Here is a 17,226-nt window from a genome sequence, read left to right on the forward strand (position 1 = left end):
GTTGAGCTGTTTCAACTCAGTTCAAGTTACAAACTGAACCACCAGCCGATTTATCAGAACCAGTTCATGAACCGGGCAGTTTGGTTCTAACCAAATTTCTCGGCATGGTTCCAGGCACTACTGTGTTGAGACTTTGTAATGAGCATTGTCACAGTTCTTTGTGTGGGGCATGCTTCTATAGGGGTGTGCTTGAATATAGTTACGCATTGGCTTCAGGGTGGAGTCTGGGTTTATTTGTCTGCTCCTTCACTTGCTGACTTAAAATCAAACTGAGAGGTTCTCCCTCTCTCTGCATAAGAGAATGTTAGCTTGTTTATTGTTTTCCAAGCCTAAGTTTATTAAGTAATAAATATCAAACTCTTGTTTCTCAGTTAAAGTTGGCTTCCTTTTCAGTTTCTTATAAAGGAGACGTAATTTCTCGGCAACGTGCTGGGAGCAGGGAAGGTTTCCAGCAGCCTGCTGTTCTCATCCCATGTTTCTTGGAAACTTTGTAGGGCATGCAAGAAAAGATGCTCTTCAAAATGCTGGTGAGGGTCAGATTGGTCCTGAAGTGCTGCTTTGATGGTGGGCATCTTGCCACCCTACTGGCGTCCTAATAACCTGCCACCTGCGCCGACTGCCTCTTATAAGGATTTCCCCTGTGACAGAAGCATGCCTGGCTTTTCAAATGTTAATAGAATGAACAGCAGAACTCCCTTTTATCCCTTCTATTCCATGGACCAGCAGATTACTTGTAGATGAAAATGAGGGTATTGGGGGCAAGTGAAAAATAAATCAAAAATATGAGCAAATATGGCTTAAATTGTTCCAGAGCTCGGATTGCCATAAATCTGTTCGCATGACCTGGGGTGACCTCCAAAGTTCATTTTGCCATACTGCATTATCATATCCATAATATTTTCCCCATCTCTGAGTTTTCCGCTCCTCCCAAGCCTGCAAGCTGAAGAGGTAAAGTTCAAGTAGCTTCATTGATTTAGCAGAAGATGAGCTAAAATGACTGCAGCAGAGCTCTGGACCTAGAGCCTCATGGGATATAAATCTGAGCATCTATAACTATAAGAATTCAACAGAGATTGAAAGGCAGAAAGTAGGCTGCCTGTTCCCTGTTTCTCAACAGCAGCCAGTAATACCACCTATACTTGGGCTGCAGTCCACAATCAACCTACTATTAAAGGCCATATATCTCTTAATAGGAACTCTGCAATGTGAATAACACAGATATTGTACTCAGATTCCAGTGAACAGATCCCATATGTGTGTGTACACTGAACAGAATCAAATGATAAAGCTCTTCCTAGGCTACAGGTAGGGCTGGTTTTTTTTTGTGTGTGTGTGGGATGGTGGCAGTGACTGAGGGAACATCAGCCTTGGTATGACATGTGAGGGTTTTGTTTACCTTTTGCGGTGCTGCTAAAAAATTTTTGGGGGCCTCCCTACACTGTGCTGCTCTAGGGAGAACAGGCAGCTCCTATAGCCAAACTCACCCTGACAGCCATGCCCCCTACCCATACCCACGCCAATAGCCACATCCCCACAGCCACATACTCCAATTTAATAGATGCAATGATAGTTTGTGCCAGTCATTCTGTGTCTAGCAGCTGGGTGACTGGCAGAAATTCAGTAGGTGGTGTTTCCCCAACATTTGGAGATTAGAACATCACGAGTTTAAATTCTGATGGTCATGCAGCTGAAATACAGGCAGAATAATAAAAAATAACAAAATACAAAGATCTACAAATTGAAATTGAAAGGCTATGGCAGAAAAAGACCAAAATAATCCCAGTGGTAATTGGCGCCCTAGGTGCAATTCCAAAAGACCTTGAAGAGCACCTCAACACCATAGGGGCCACAGAAACCACCAGCAGCCAATTACAAAAAGCAACTATACTGGGAACAGCCTGTATTTTGCAATGATACCTATAATAATAACAACAATATTGATAATAAAATTCAGCCATCCCAGGTCCTTGGGAAGGACTCGATGTGTGGATAAAACAAACCAGTCAATAAAACCTGTCTGACTGTGTAAACAAGAAATAATAATAATAATAAATATCAACAAGTACTGCTTCCATCCATAAAGTTGCACCTGTTGAGTGTCTGCCTGTCATGCAACTGTTAAAAAAACCTTAGACCCTCTGGCCCTTACAAGGAACTCAGCAGACCCTTCCCCTATGAGTTACAAGGTTGGAGGGTGGTAAAAGCACTGAAGCCTAGCAGTTCTGAGCTAAAATGAAGGAAATAATTTTTTTTCAAATAAAAGTATGCTTAACATGACAATGTTGGGGAGAACAAACATTTTTAAGTCATTTGTACTAACAGTTATGTAGTCCTGACCCAGGAACTACACAGATTCTCCGCTGAACAACTTTCCCCTTCTCACCGCAACTACGCCTGCTTTCTGTCACTTCTTTCCTTAGGGATACACACAAATATTTTTTCCAGTGTACTTTTTGCTGTACTCTTGCACAACAGTGCTATATACCACTTGTATCTTTCTGGATTTTTCAAAAGCACAGGTTTTTAAAATCAAATTATTACAGTACAGCCAACATGGCTGTTGCCTGTTTTGGGGGTTTGTGTGCGTAGTCAAATACAGGCCCGTAGCCAGCTAGTGGCAGGGTGTGTACCTGCCACACCAAAAATTTCTCTTTCCTCCCCAGCCTCTCTGACTGTTTTCACTGAACATTTTATAACCTGCCTCGCCTGACTTCTGCAATCCGCGCCCTCCCCGCTTTTTTGAGGCTGGTTACAGGCCTGGCCAAATAGGAACTTCAGGTCTAAATTTCAGCTGCCTAGGAGCAATTTTCAGGGGGGGCGGTACCTGGTGACTTGTAACTGCTTTTTGAGGAGAACTGAATATATATAGATATATAACATTCCTATTTACACAAAAAATGCCAGTAAGTAGAATGTAGAGTCACAGACCCAGACTGAAAAACTGGTCAAAATACAACAACTCAGGCCACACAGAAGCCAATTGCGCAGGCGTTGTGGCCTCCAAAATGGCCAGCGCGCGGGAGGGGGAAGGCCCGAACAGGCTAAAGAGCCAGCCGAACAACTGGTATAGGCATGAAGGGAGGCCGGCAGGGGGAGGGGGGACCTCTGCGGTCCTCCCCGCCACCTACAACAAATCCCCCAAAGGGGGTAAATAATTTTTTAAATTTTTTTTAAAAAAATGTTCACGAACCGCCCCGGACCAAACAGGGTGGGGGTTCAAGGAGGTGCCAGACCGAAGTGGGGGTCCAAGGTGGTGCCAGACCGGGTCCAGTCTCAAACCAAACCAGCCGGTTCTATGCACACCCCTAATAGCAACCAGACTCGTAGCCATTGATAGACCTATCCTCCATGAATTTGTCTAAGCCCCCTTTAAAGTCATCCAAGCTAGTGGCCATCACCACATCCCATGGCAGAGAACTCCATAGATTTATTATGCGCTGTGTGGGAAAGTACTTCATTTTGTTGGTCTTAAAGTTCCCGGCCTTTAGTTTCACTAGATTCTAATGTTGTGAGAGAGGGAGAAAAATTTCTCTCTGTCCACTTTCTCTCTTCCATGCATAATTTTATACTCCTTGATCATGTCTCCCGTTAGTTGCCTCTTTTCCAAATTAAAGGACCCCAGATGCTGTAGCCTACCCTCATAAGGAAGGTAGTCCAGGCCCCTGGTCATCTTGGTTGCCCTCCTGCTGCACCTTTTGTGGTTCTATCATGTCCTTCTTAAGGTATAGTGACCAGAACTGCACACAGTACTCCAAATGTGGTCCTGGGTGTTCAGTTTTAAGAAATCAATCACGACAGCCTTTATTCATCTATCTAGCTATATAATTCTCTAAGGCATACCCTTGGCTAATCCCATGTGTGGCAGCTCTTGCAAGAGTTCGCAAGCAGAAGCACCTGACTGGGCAATGGGGATTCTATATGCAGATAGGGAGGAGGAGCCTGTGAGAGCAGAAGCACCATGATGATTGGGCAGTGGGGATTCCTTATGCAGATAGGGAGGAGGAGCCTGTGATGGTTGAGGTCAGTTTGAATGCAACTGTTACTGTTTGGAAGATGTTCTTGATAATGGAGGAGAGGAATCTATATATCTATATAAAAGGATAGTGGCAGCAGGGGTCTGCAAAGAGAGGGGTCGTGAGGAAAGAGCCACTTCAAGAGGAGTCTGTTGTTGTGTGAATTAGATGAGGAAACAAGATGAACAAGATCTGTTAACTCAGGAAGGAAGAGAGAGAGAGAAAAGGGAAGGGAAGAAAGACAGAGGGGAAGAATGAGTGGAGGAGAGAGAAAGAGAGAAAAAGAAGAGAAGGGAAGAGAGAACGAAGGAAGGGCGAGGAATGGGCCCAAGCCTGACAGCGGCCTGAGGGGGAACGAGCGATCATGTTGGTGGTGGCAGTGAGCAGGAGTGGGGTGAGGAGGTCTCTGGGGATAGGGGGCTGCAGCTTGGCCAATAGGCACCAACAATGCTGCAGCCACGTGAGGGGGGTGGAAGCAATGGGATGGAGGAGGAGGAGGAGGAGGGGCGCGGCTCAGGTGAGGATAGAAAGATCTCTGTGGTGACAGGGGGTGTGACAGGGAGTGAGGGGAGCCATCAAGTACTAGTGCACAGATGCTCTGTGCGAGTTAAGCTATTTGAATAATTATACTGCATAGCCTCTGCCCTACAGCCAGCTACTGGGATTGGAAATCCCAGGAAAATCCTCTCAGTTGATTCCCAGGATATGTAAGGAGAAGGGAGAAGGAGATGGTGGCAGGATCAGGGGAGAGGAAAGGAAAGAATGGAAAAGATAAAAGAAATGAGGAGCAAAGCCTGAGATGAAGTTTTGAAGGTAGCAGGAGGATGAGGGAATATGAAATACTGAGCCAAGCGCAAAGGATATTTGAGAAGAGATATAAACAGAATGCTTGAGAAGAGAAAGTCACAGGGCAAAAGACAGAGAGAGTGGAAGACGGAAGGAAGGAGAAGAAGGGAAAAGGGAAAAGAAAAGCCAACTTTTCACTTTTTAAAGCTTGTTTTCCAGGCTCCACAGTCCAGCACCATTATTTTCATTTTGAGCGCCATGCTGTAGCTGTTGCTGCTCCCTTCCCTTCTCGCAAGTGTGCTGGTGAATCTCCCCCAATCTCAATTCCCTCACCTGTTGGAGATGGAGTTCCAGTGTACTTTTGCACCAACTATCCTAATGACCACTAGGGGCATGGGAGTCGAGGTGATGAGTGAGGGTCTCCTTACCTGCCCCTGCTTTACCTCTACTCTGTGACCCCTGCCTTGACTCCTCAAGTACTTCCTGCTGTGAGTCAGTCCTCTTTCCTTTCCTCTTAGAGAGTAGATGAAAACATCTCTCTCTCCCCATCTATCCATTATGTAGCTTTTCGACAGGGCTAGGTCTTTACTATCCAGAATGTACTTCACCAATAAACCTATTTAGTGTAGATTGTACTACAATCTCCTTGCGTGTTCTGTGGATGACTGCAGCAACAAAATTGTGCACTCTCTGTAACTGGAGTGGGTACCTTCATCCTAGCCTGTGCCAAACACCAACCCAGATGAACTTGCTCTCTCCTTTCCCCCCTACTAATCTTCATCTTTAATAGGTGTGTGCATGGAACCGATTCTGGTAGTTTGGTTCAAGTTCAAGCTAAACTCAAACGAGACTGCCGGACCACAAGCTGGTTCGAGTCAAACCAGCCCCCGGTCCAGTCTGAGTGTCGACCTGGGCCAAACCAGTTCAGAACTGGTTTGGCGGTTTGAGGGAGCATGCCTGTAAAGCGGAATCCAGTAAGGATCCTCTTTTCAAGCAAAGGGGGGAACCGTGCCTACCTAAAAACAAGACCCTAATGGGAATGGTGAGAGGGCACCTGTACTCCGAGCTGGCTGGTGGTGGCAGTGCAGCACCTCCAACTTACGCGCGGAGGTCAGAACCAGTCTGTGCTGGAGCACCAGTCCCGGTCTGGAGAGTTGGTGGAGCCGTGCCGCCAGCCAGCTCAGAGGTGCCCGATTGCCGCTCCTTTTAGGGTTTTTTTTTTCCAAAGGTAGATAGGGTTTCACCCTTTGTAAAGGGGAATCCTCATCGCATGCCCCCTCAAACCACCAAACTAGTTCTGAACCGGGTCATTAGAACTGGGGCCAGTTCAGCTTGAACTTGGACTGGCACCCCTTTTGGGGGGGTCTGGTTTGGTTCATGTCTGAACTGGCTGAATCGGGCCGGTTCTATTCGAACCAGGTTCAAATAGAACCGGTTCTGCACACCCCTACTTTTCATCAAAAGCTTCTTTTTGCTGCCAGCTTTCTCTCCCACTCTGCCAGTTCAAAACACAGAGGGCCAGGAAGGGACTCACACACTTCCTCTTGCTCCAGGCTGTCCTCTGCCTTGTTGAAGATGCAGAGAGGGTGTGGGGAGGGATGGGGGTCCCAACTGTTATGCACAGAGGGGCTGGAGAGGCAGCAGCCTTTCTGGTTTGTTGCCAAAACTGCCAGATTGTCAGTCCGTGCATGGATGGTGGTATTTCAATCCGCTCCAGGGGAGACTTCCCTGCACACAGATAACCAGCACTGCAACGGAAAATGCCATTCTCAGATAAATGAAATGAAATGAAAATCCTACATTAGAGAAAAAGCTTCTAGGCTGCCTTTGTGTTCTGAGCATTTATTTGCCTTTTCAGAAATAAACCAATCAGAACTCCCACCCGGTTACTTCATTCATGTATATCTTCCCGAACGTGGAGACCTGCCTCCCCGCTTCTTCCCCATCTCTTCGACCGAGAGACGTCTCTGAATCAGAATTTCCTAAGAGTGAAGTGCTGGGGCTTAAGTTTGCCCAGAAGCCACATGCTCGCATTACGCAGAGCCGCCTGCACGAAGTCCGGACTTAGGAGGCGGGTGGACGGCGGCACTCTGCACATGGTCAGAATTCCCCTGGCGTCTTTATGATGAGTTTGCAAAGCTGCTGCCGCCGCGCTGGCATTCCACACAAGTCCCGCCAGGGCTGAGTCTGCTTAGCGCGCTCCAGCCCAAATAAAGCCCCGCCCCCATAGGGAAGGGGCCGCGTCCTCAAGGCTGCGCGGCCGGCACCTGCTCTGCCTTCCCGCCCTCGCTTCGCTTCCCATCCCTCGCACGCTCCTGCCTGGGCTCAGTGGCAAGGCGAGATCTGCCGGGTGAATAGCCTCGCTCGCCTCGCCCTGCTCGGCACTGATCTTTCCTCGTGTCGCCCTGCCCGTCCGCTAGCCAGCCAGAGATTGAGAGGAGAGCCGCTCCAAACTTTGAGCCAGGGAACGGGAAGCCGATCGTGGTGGGACTGAGCTGGGAGAACCGCGCGCTTGGCAGCCTCCCTCCTTTTCACGGCGAGAAACACGGAGGCGGAGGAGATCGGTAAGTCGACGGGGCCCCGATCCATCTCCTCAAGCTGGGCAGGAAAAGCCCTGGGTGGGGCGGGTCTTCTCTCCATTTTCATACCCTGACTTTCCCTCTGACTTTTTGAAAATTGGACGCTTCTTCCTCTATCTTATTGCTTAATGAAGCCACTGGGATGCTACTGAGCACCGTGGTGCGACCCATAGCTGTGGCTGTACCCAGCTTATGAGAGAGAAGAACTCTAGAGGCAAGGAAGAAGCGGTGTGCTTTGGTGACGCTTGATCCATTCTCCTGCAGACCTGCTCCGCGCCCAGCGGGAGCAAACAATCTTCTGCTAGCTCACAGTTGCCTCCTAGTTCTGAACTAGTAAACAAACCTACAGGCATCAGTTGCAGAGGGGATTCGGGATCAACAGGTCAAAGTGATATATGGGAAGAAGACTTCATTATAACTAGCATTCTGAGTAGTTTTTGGGTTTTTTTAAATGTGCACTAATCCTCAAGGTTACAATTTGCACATTAGGAACTATGAAAAAGCCCTATGGAGGTCTGTTAGACTCTGGATGGAGTAAACGGTGTGTGGACTGCAGTCTCTTAGTATTTAGCAGCTGCTGGCTGTCATGATGCAGAGAATTACTCAGTAGTCCTGCTGAAAGGCATTGCACTGCTCTGAGTAATTCTGCATCATGTCAGCTACTGAGCTTAGTAGTAATCAAGCATGTTATACCTCTGCTGTAGTGTGTGTGTTTTCATTCCATTGTGTATTTATCACATTATTGGGTGATAATATAACAGCTTCTCAAGAAAGCTTTATGGTTATCTGTTTTGGTTGGAGATTAATGAGCAAGTGTTGTATGCATTAAACTGTGTGCCTGATCATCTCAACTCACTGTAATAGCTCTTCTAAAAGGGTATGGTATTAATAATGGATCAGGTTGTTTGGGGCATAGCATTACTTTGATTTATTCTTTCCTTTCTCAACAGCTCAGTGTATCTTCCAAGCTGGCAGCTTCTCTTCACTGGAAGACAGCTGAGGAGCAAGTTGAAAACTTTTGCAGGAGGCGGCGATCCTAGGTGTCCTTGTTTGGAAGTATGTTTCATTAAAACCAATGGCACCAGCTTCCAAATAAATATGTTTATGGCCAAGGTGTAAATATTTGAGATGTTCCGTAAAGATCTTGCTGAACTTTTCAATCAGGAGTTCCACTACAATGTGCAGAAATACTCTGGAGTAAGAAGTTTAAGGTTTGCAAGAAGTGTGCCAACCAGCATTAGTGGAAACTGGTGCCTTTCAGAATAGGGGAGAGAGAGAGAAATATGAGATTATACTGTACAGTGGGACTACAGTAAAAGGTTTTTTGATTGTTTGTTTGCAACAACCCATCAGATATCCACATTTTTTCCATGTTTCCACATTTGTTACCCAGATGCAATTTCTTTTCTGCTTGTGCTGTTGAATTTTAAAGTATCTATTCCTCCTCTGTGCCCCAGAAGAAAACAAAAAACTGCTTCCTCAGATGGAGCTAACTCAGCAGAGCACTGGGTTTTAAATTAAGGCTGCAACAGAAAAGACCTTAATAGATCAGAGGGCTTTTTTAAAAGTTAAAAAGAGGATGAAATGGTCAGAAGAAGAGTGGGGCATGGAAAAGAAGGCAACAACTTGCTGAGAAATGACAAAACTCTTCTGTGTAATGGGTTTTGGGGGTCAAGATGATGTTAAGGTTGATCTTTTCTCTTTGCTGTTGTTGACTGGGGATGAGTTGGGGGCAGGTTCTTGTAGCTGAATGTCTTCTATGTATCCTAGTAGTATGTTGCATGAATTAATGACAAATTTTGTAATTTTATTATTTATTTAGAACACAATCCTGTGCATGCTTACTCAGAAGTAAACACTATATTAAGTGTGACTTGTTCCCTAGTAGATATGATTAGGACTGCAGTCTTAGTTGTTGCTGTTACATACGTAAGCTCAAGTGTTCAGTTACTTACAAATATATTCTCACTGAAAACAATCATAGTCTATTTCAGTGTCATCCTTTTTCCTCTTTTCCTCCAAAGGGCTCAAGGTGGTGTAAACAGTTCGGTCCCATTTTATCCTCACAAGAGCCTTGACTGAGAGAGACTGACTGGCCTGTTCATCCAGCTGAAGAGGGACTTGATTCTGGGTCTGCTGGGTAAGTCCAACACTTTAGCCACTACACAGGCAGTAATGGGTTGGATGAGAGATAATAAACTGAAGCGGAATCCAAGCAAAATGGAAGTGCTCATTATTGGGGTTGTAATCTGAAAGACGGGATAGAATTTCCTGTTCTGGAAAAGGTTGCACTGTCCCAGAAAGAACAGGTTCATAGCTTGGCAGTGCTCTTGGACTGCCAAGATACCAGGGTAAGTTCTCACTCCGGTAGCTCAGGTTGAGGCTGTGGCCAGGAGCGCTTTTAACCAGCTGAGGTTGATTCAGTAACTCTGCCTGTTTCTTGAAGAGAATGACCTGAAAACAGTGGTACACTAGCTGGTAAGCTCCAGGTTGGACTACTGCAATATGCTCTATGTAGGGCTGCCTTTGTATGTAGTTTGGAAACTTCAGTTAGTTCCAGGTGCAGCAGCCAGATTGGTCTCTGGGGTATCCTGGAGAGGAATTGCACTGGCTGCTGATAGGGATGTGCACAAAACTGTTTTGCCTGGTTTGATTCGAGTCCTAACTGGACTCAAACCAGACTGGGCTTATTTTATTTTGGCATCGCTGAACTTGGGGATTGGTTCAGTTCTAATTTGAACCAGTTACGATCTGGTTTGGGGGTGACACATGTTAGAATTACTGGGGGGAAGTCGGATTAACTGCTGCTGATGGGTTTGGCGGCCCCAGGGGTTGCTGCTGCAGCCTCAGGCGGAGATCTCCGATGGCTTACCGTCTCCCTGCCAGCCTCCAGACCATTTTTGCCCTCTGTGATTGCATGGCAGCCTCAATAATGGCTGCTTTACACTTGCAGAGAGCCAAAATGGGCCATAGGAGACTGTGGGGAGGGGAAACCACTGAAGACCTCCTGTGGCCACAGAACCTGGCGGTGGTGGTGAGTCAGACTTTAAAAAACACCCTAATTCTAATGTGTCTGGCACCCCTGAACTGGCCTCGAACCAGCCCGGGTGGTTCAGCTGGACCTCAAGCCGAACTGGGCCTGGTTCAGTTCGAGGTTGAGCCCTCAAACTAAGCTGGTTTGCAGTCAAGCCGTCTCACACATCTCTAGCTGCTGATGGGTTTCCAGGCAAAATACAAAGTGCTTCTTTAAAGCCCTGAATGGCTTAGGTCTGGGTTACCTGAGAGAGCATGTTTCTCTACAACCAAGATTCTCAATGTTGGGTCTCCAGATGTTAGTGAACTTCAACTCCCATTATCCCCAGCCCCAGTGGCCTTTGGTTGGGAATTATGGGAGTTGAAGTCCAACAACATCTGGGGACCCAAGGTTGAGAACCCCTGCTTTACAATATCCTCACCACTCACTGAGATCATCATGAGGGGTCAGTCTTTGGTTGCCACCGGTTCATCTGGTGGCAACCTGGCCTTCTCTGTTGTTGCTTCTAAGATGTGGAACACGCTCCCTGTGGATGTAAGAGGATTATCTTCCTTGGAGGCCTTCAGCAGAGCCTTAAAGAGCCATCTTTTAAGTCTGGCTTTTAATGATATATAGTTTTAATTGTATTTTGCTTTTACTTGGTTTTTGATTTTAATTATTATGTATTTTAGATTTTAATGTAAACTACTCTGAGCCACTTTAGGAAGGGTGGTATATAAATCAAATAAATAAATACACCATACTGTCTTAATAGTATGTAAGTGGGGCTTCTGTGTGAATGTGGTTTTGGGGTTCTGGCTGCAAGGGTGTTTTCACAAGGGGGACCCAAAATAATATTTTAGTCCTGTTTGTGCTACTTATGCATGCATGCGAATGACCACAATGTATTTGTTTGTTCAGGAAACCTTAGATTTTTATCTCAGTTGTGCAGGAAGATGGGTTTGCATCTTCACTCAGCCATCATGTACTTTTGCTTGAATTCTCAACAGATGTGATCTACTTGAAACACTTTCTTGGTCCTAAGTCTTTTGCTATTGTTACAACTGAGGCCCAACTTCTATGACTTGTTCAGAGATGTAACCTCTGCAGTGTGAGAAACATCCACAAAAGTAATGCAAATCAACTGGTGGGATGGAGACAGCAGCAGGAGAAGGGTGTGATGCTCTAGGGAAAATTCAAGTGCTTTCCCAATCACTTGTGAGAGCTTTGAGGCATATCTGTATCATCACTTTCTCAGTGTGGCATTTGTGTGCTAAACTAGAAAGGGACAAAGCAGGCAGCTTGAAAAGCAGTTTTCTTTTCTTTTCTCTTTTTTTGGTCAGGCTACAAGCATGACTCTTGGTAATATAAGAATGTCCCACATTAGTCACACTAACAATGATGTGGATGGACAGAGCAGGTTGAAGTTGTGTGCATGTGTTGACTGTGGGGACAGGAACCACACTGGGTGCTGATTGTTCCCCTCTTCAAAGCTTTTCCACAATGGGGTGTCCATCCTGAAGCTCCTAGCATGTATTGGACTATAACTCACATCACCCCCCACTGCAGTTTATTGCAGCAAGGAATGGTGGGAGTTTCAGTCCAACAATAGCTGCAGAGCTTAAGGTTGTCCACTCCTGTTCTACAGCAAAAAGGTAAAGTGTGCCATCGAGTCGGCGAAAGTGACATGTTTCTGGGTTCTTGGGGGGGATATTGTTTTCCAGTGGTGGCCGGTGTGGGTGCTGCTGGGGGGAGGGGGTGGCAGGAGGCACCTTTAACTGTAAATTAGTGGGTGTTTACCTCTCCTCCCACTGCACCCAAAAGCTGTTCAGAGTAGCGGCGGCCATTTGTGTGGTTAGCAAATGGCCTCCATGCATGTGCAGAGGCCAGCTGAGTGGCAGAGCCAATCCTCTGCCATAGCGGGTGTTGAACTCCACGCCACTGCTCCGAACAGTTTTCAGGGGCAGTGGGAGGAGAGGTAAGCACCTACTAATTTGCAGTTATAGATGCCTCCCGCTGCTGCTCCCTTCCCGCCCAGCGGTGCTCGCACCAGACGTTGCTGTTCTTTTCTGCAAACAATTTCTGAGGGAAGAGGGAAGTACATTCCCCCCCCCCCACAGCTTTTGTAGGTGGCCGGGCTCTATACTAGCAGCATCACTAGGACAACCCTAAATAACCCCACAAAACCCAACCATGATCTATGTGTTTGGGTCTTCCCACTCTGTGTGTCTGTGTGTGAGAGGGGGGGGGGGAGAGAGAGATATGAAAAGCAGGGATGTAGCTATAATTGAGTTAATGGGTTCAAAGAACTTGGGCCCCCCAGCTCCACCCTTCCCTATTTTCTTCATTATCTCCCTCACTTTGAGGGGTCACTGGGAAGAGGGGCAAACATGGGCCTCATCTCTCCTAGCTACTCTCCTGAAGAAAAACTGTCTTGGAGGTTGCTCAGCCCTTCTTCCTAAGGGGTGAAATGGAGGGCAAACATTTTGCACCATGATGTCAACACTGTGATGACAATTTGGGATACTGTTGGTCATTCCTGCTCCAAAGCACAGAACAGGGGACTCAGTGGAGTGAGTGAATGAATGAATGAACAAACAAGAAGCCCTTCTACAACTGAGGGGCTGCTCTTCCAACAGCAGCAGAGATGCTTTGTCTGTTCAGCTCTTTCCAGGGCTTGACAAGCTTCCAAGCTCAATCGTTTGTGCTTTCCATGGACAGTAAATATAAGGAACAGAACACAATTACTGCTGACTTAGCCTAAGGGAAGATATCTTTGGTTTATTTTTGTTTTCAAATTACAACAGACTCTGGTCGGAATTGACTTGTGGTGCTGTGTGAGACACTTTCACAACAAGGAATGCCTTTCTCCAGTCTCCTCTCCTACTGCTAGCAGAAGAAGATGGCTATTAAACCTGCTCTGCAGTGATCTCTGTCTTGATCCTTGGCCTCCATGGCTGCTATTGGCACAGGAGGGAAGCTCCCGCTGTCACAAATGGGAGCTTTCATCTTGGAGTTGAGAGCAGCTATAGGAGAGGCAGAATCCTGCTGAGATGTAAATCATACAACACTGAAGAAACAGAATCCTGTTGAGATGTAAATCATACAGCACTGAAGAAACAAACTCAGTTACACATATAGTCAACTGGCAGAAGTTCCTGTTGTCCAAATGAAACAGTTTTATTCCATGAATTTTAAGAACGTGAGAACAGCCCTGCTCGATCAGGCCCAAGGCCCATCTAGTCCAGCATCCTGCTTCGCACAGTGGCCCACCAGACGCCGCTGGAAGCCACAGGCAGGAGTTGAGGGCATGCCCTCTCTCCTGCTGTTACTCCCCCGCAACTGGTACTGAGAGGCATCCTGCCTTTGAGGCTGGAGGTGGCCCATAGCCATCCAACTATCCGTTGCTAGACCTCTCCTCCATGAAGTTATCCAAACCCCACTTAAACCCCTCTTCAAGTATGTTTTGGGGAACATACTTGAGAAAAGCAGTATAGAATGTCACATTAAAATCCCATAAGCTCTCTCTGTTAGGAGCTAGCCCAGGGATGGGCACACTCTAGCTCAGGGAATCTCAAACTTGGGTCCTCAGGTGTTTTTGGACTTCAGCTCCCATAATCCCCAGCCTCAGTGGCCTTTGGTTGGGGATTATGGGAGTTGAAGTCCAATAACACCTGAGGACCCAAGTTTGAGAATCACTGCTCTAGCTGATGTTGAACTACAGTGCCCATCACCCCCAGCCACAATTTGTTGTGGCAGGGGATGATGGGAGTTGTAGTTCAACAGCTGGAGAGGCAAGTTTGCCCTGCCCTGGGCTAGCCCTTGCCTTGATACAAAGTCGTGAAAACAATGCTTGAGAGAGGTTCATCTGACACACAGAGCTGATTCAGGTGCCACAGTGCTGTGTGGTGGTTGCTTCTCACCTCCCTGCACAGTGGCTGTGTATTCACTTGCCAAGCCAGCTGGTTGTAGTGAGAGGCTATATGGGTGAAGCTGACCTTTGCATCTAAGCTGCTGGGCAGAAATATGAGGGGAGGGGGCAAGACTGTGGCAAGGGCTGCATCACCACGTGGCCTATCCCTATAGCCAGCAGCCACTGAATACTGATAAGATAGCTCTATTCACACATGTTCAATGCATGCATAGTGGCACACTTCCTATCTGTACCTGCATTTAAGGGGGCCTATATCCAGGGTTACGTTGAAAATGAATGCATGTACAGTCACTCACACTAAAACACTTGCATATGTATAGACACCGGTACACATGTACAATGTAATGTCTGAAGGGGGCATCTGTGTCCACCACAACCTGCTGTTTTGTTTCATTTCATCTGTTCATAGGACAGGCCATTTCTTCTGAGTACCAATTGCAGGAGTTTATAGCAGCAGCAAACTATGGGAAGGATCTAAAGGTAAAGTGTGCCATCAAGTCGACTTCGACTCCTGGCAACCACAGAGCCATGTTGTTTTCTTTGGTAGAATACAGGAGGGGTTTGCCATTGCTTCCTCCCACGCAGTATGAGATGATGCCTCTCAGCATCTTCCTAGATCGCTACTGCCTGATATATGTGCATACCAGCAGGGATTCGAACTGGCAACCTGTGAAATGAATGGGAGTTGAGTTAGTAATGGCATCTGTCTCATATATTTCAATGGTACTTCTTTTTTTTATTTATTCATTCAGTTTTTATACTGCCCTTCCAAAATTGGTTCAGGGAAGTTTACAAATAAAACAAAGACAGTTAAAACCAATCAACAATTAAAAATATAAAATGCCATAAAACAATTAAAAAATAAAACAGTTCAACACTGAAAAACAGGTACATTAAAAACCCTTTATAACAATTTAAGAACCCTGGAAGGCCAGGCCAAACAGATGGGTCTTAGGGGCTCCTAAAAACCAATAAAGAAGTTCAAATTATGGATTGTTGCAGGGAGCACATTCCATAGTCCAAGAGCGGCTACAGAGAAGGCCCGCCTCTGAGTCGCCACCAGACGTACAAGTGGTAACTGGAGATGGACCTCCTCAGATGACGTTAACGTGCGGTGGGGATCATGCAGAAGAAGGCGCTCTCTAAGGTAACCTGGACCTAAGCCGTTCAGGGCTTTAAAGGTAATAACCAGCACTTTGTATTTTGCCCAGAAACATATCGGCAGCCAGTGCAACTGTGTTAAAACAGGCATAATATGGTCTCTTCGAGTTTCCCTGGAGACCAGTTTGGCTGTTGCATTTTGAACTAACTGAAGTTTCTGAACTACGTACAAAGGCAGCCCCATGTAGAGCTGATTGTAGTAGTCAAGCTGGGAGGTTACCAGCTGGTGCACCACTGTTTTGAGGTCGTTCTCTTCAAGGAATAGACACAGCTGTTGAATCGCCTTGGGGTTTTCTTTTAATGAAAGGCGGTATAGAAATGTAAAAATAAATAAATAAATAAAATAAAAATCAGCCTAAGCTGATAGAAAGCACTCCTGGCCATAACCTCCACCTGAGATACTAGGGTGAGGCCTGGGTCCAGGAGTATTCCCAAGCTGTGCTTCTGCTCCTTCTGGGGGAGTGTAACCCGATCCAGCACAGGAAGATCTAACTCACCCCTCATATTCTGAGCCCCTACAATGAGCACCTCTGTCTTGCTTGGATTCAGCTTCAATTTGTCATCCCTCATCCAGCCCATTACTGCCTGTAGGCAGGCATTTAGGGAATGAACACCATTTCCATCCTGATGATGCAGTTGAAAAGGAGAAGTAGATTTGGGTGTCATCAGCATAATGATAACACCCAGCACCAAAACTCCTGATGACCTCACCCAGCGGTTTCATGTAAATATTAAGCATTGGTAACAGAATGGAGCCCTGAGGGACTCCATATAACAGCTCTCATTTCGAGGAGCAACTGTCACCAAGCTCCACCATCTGGAGTCTACCCGAAGGATAGGAGCAGAACCACTACAAAGCTGTGCCTCCTGGTACTTAGGCATGACTAACTTAGTCTGGATCCTGCCCTATGGTTGAAGGCAGACTATTAATCCATGTGGGAAAATGTTTTAAAATGCATGGTGTGGCAGCTTCTTCTGTGTGGGGATATGTCCATCAGTGCTCAACGGCTGTACAGTAGACCCTATACCATGGAAATATATGAGACAGATGCTATGGCTAACACAAGTATTTCTGAATTATTGTGGGAGCCTGATAAAACTTAAGTTACCTCCATGTTACATTTTTAACATGTGGCTAGCACTCGCTTATTTCTTTCTTCCCTGTGGCATTCTCAGTAAGTTGCTCTTAGTGAAGCAAGAAGTATTGTTAACAGAACTAGCTCTATGATGGGTTCCAAACACATATAATCTGTGCAGTTGGATGCATGTACAGATCTGGGTGCACATACACTTATTCACATTTTCTGCTGAATGCATGTATAGCCGTACACTTTCTGTCTGCACCCTGCATTTGAAGGGGCCTGCAATTTTACAATGAATGCATGTACAGTTATGCCCCCAACTCATGCATGTGTACAGACACCTGTACACATGAACAGAACAGTGTCTAAATAGGGCTGCTTTTTTCATTCTGGATTAATTCAAAAGCAACCCTAGTTCTTTTTGCAGTGTCATAACCTAGATTAGAGCCAGCTTTTCACAATGTATTCTGAAGCATATAATGAGGATTACCCATTCGGATTATTAAAGCTGAACTAAAGTGTGTGGTTTCCACCTACATTTTCATGTCTCCTTTCTGAGTGTTATCACAAACTTAAAGTAAAGTGTGCCGTTGAGTCGGTGTTGACTCCTGATGACCACATGGTTGTCTTTGGTAGAATACAGGAGGGATTTACCATT

At 46.2% G+C, this 17,226-nt stretch overlaps 1 protein-coding gene across 11 annotated transcripts in view; it reads left to right on the top strand.

The window, feature by feature from the left end:
• Positions 1 to 6,771: 6,771 nt before the first annotated feature.
• NPY2R (neuropeptide Y receptor Y2) overlaps positions 6,772 to 17,226 on the top strand; it is a 74,899-nt gene continuing 64,444 nt past the window's right edge. For 2 of the 11 annotated variants that reach the window (XR_008309138.1, XR_008309139.1), the window contains exons 1-3: positions 6,772 to 7,363; positions 8,329 to 8,434; positions 9,403 to 9,518. Coding sequence is in view for 4 of the 11 variants with exons in the window: in XM_053258175.1 (XP_053114150.1) it covers positions 15,449 to 15,472 (24 nt within the window). In the remaining 7 variants the exon portion in view is untranslated. Of the gene's footprint in view, positions 7,364 to 7,510; positions 7,920 to 8,328; positions 8,435 to 9,402; positions 9,519 to 15,327; positions 15,507 to 17,226 lie in introns of those variants that run through there. The other 9 variants (XM_053258175.1, XM_053258178.1, XM_053258177.1 and 6 more) reach the window with 9 other exon arrangements.

This window comes from Hemicordylus capensis, chromosome 5 (genome assembly GCF_027244095.1).
Source record: "Hemicordylus capensis ecotype Gifberg chromosome 5, rHemCap1.1.pri, whole genome shotgun sequence".
Lineage (NCBI taxonomy): Eukaryota > Metazoa > Chordata > Lepidosauria > Squamata > Cordylidae > Hemicordylus > Hemicordylus capensis.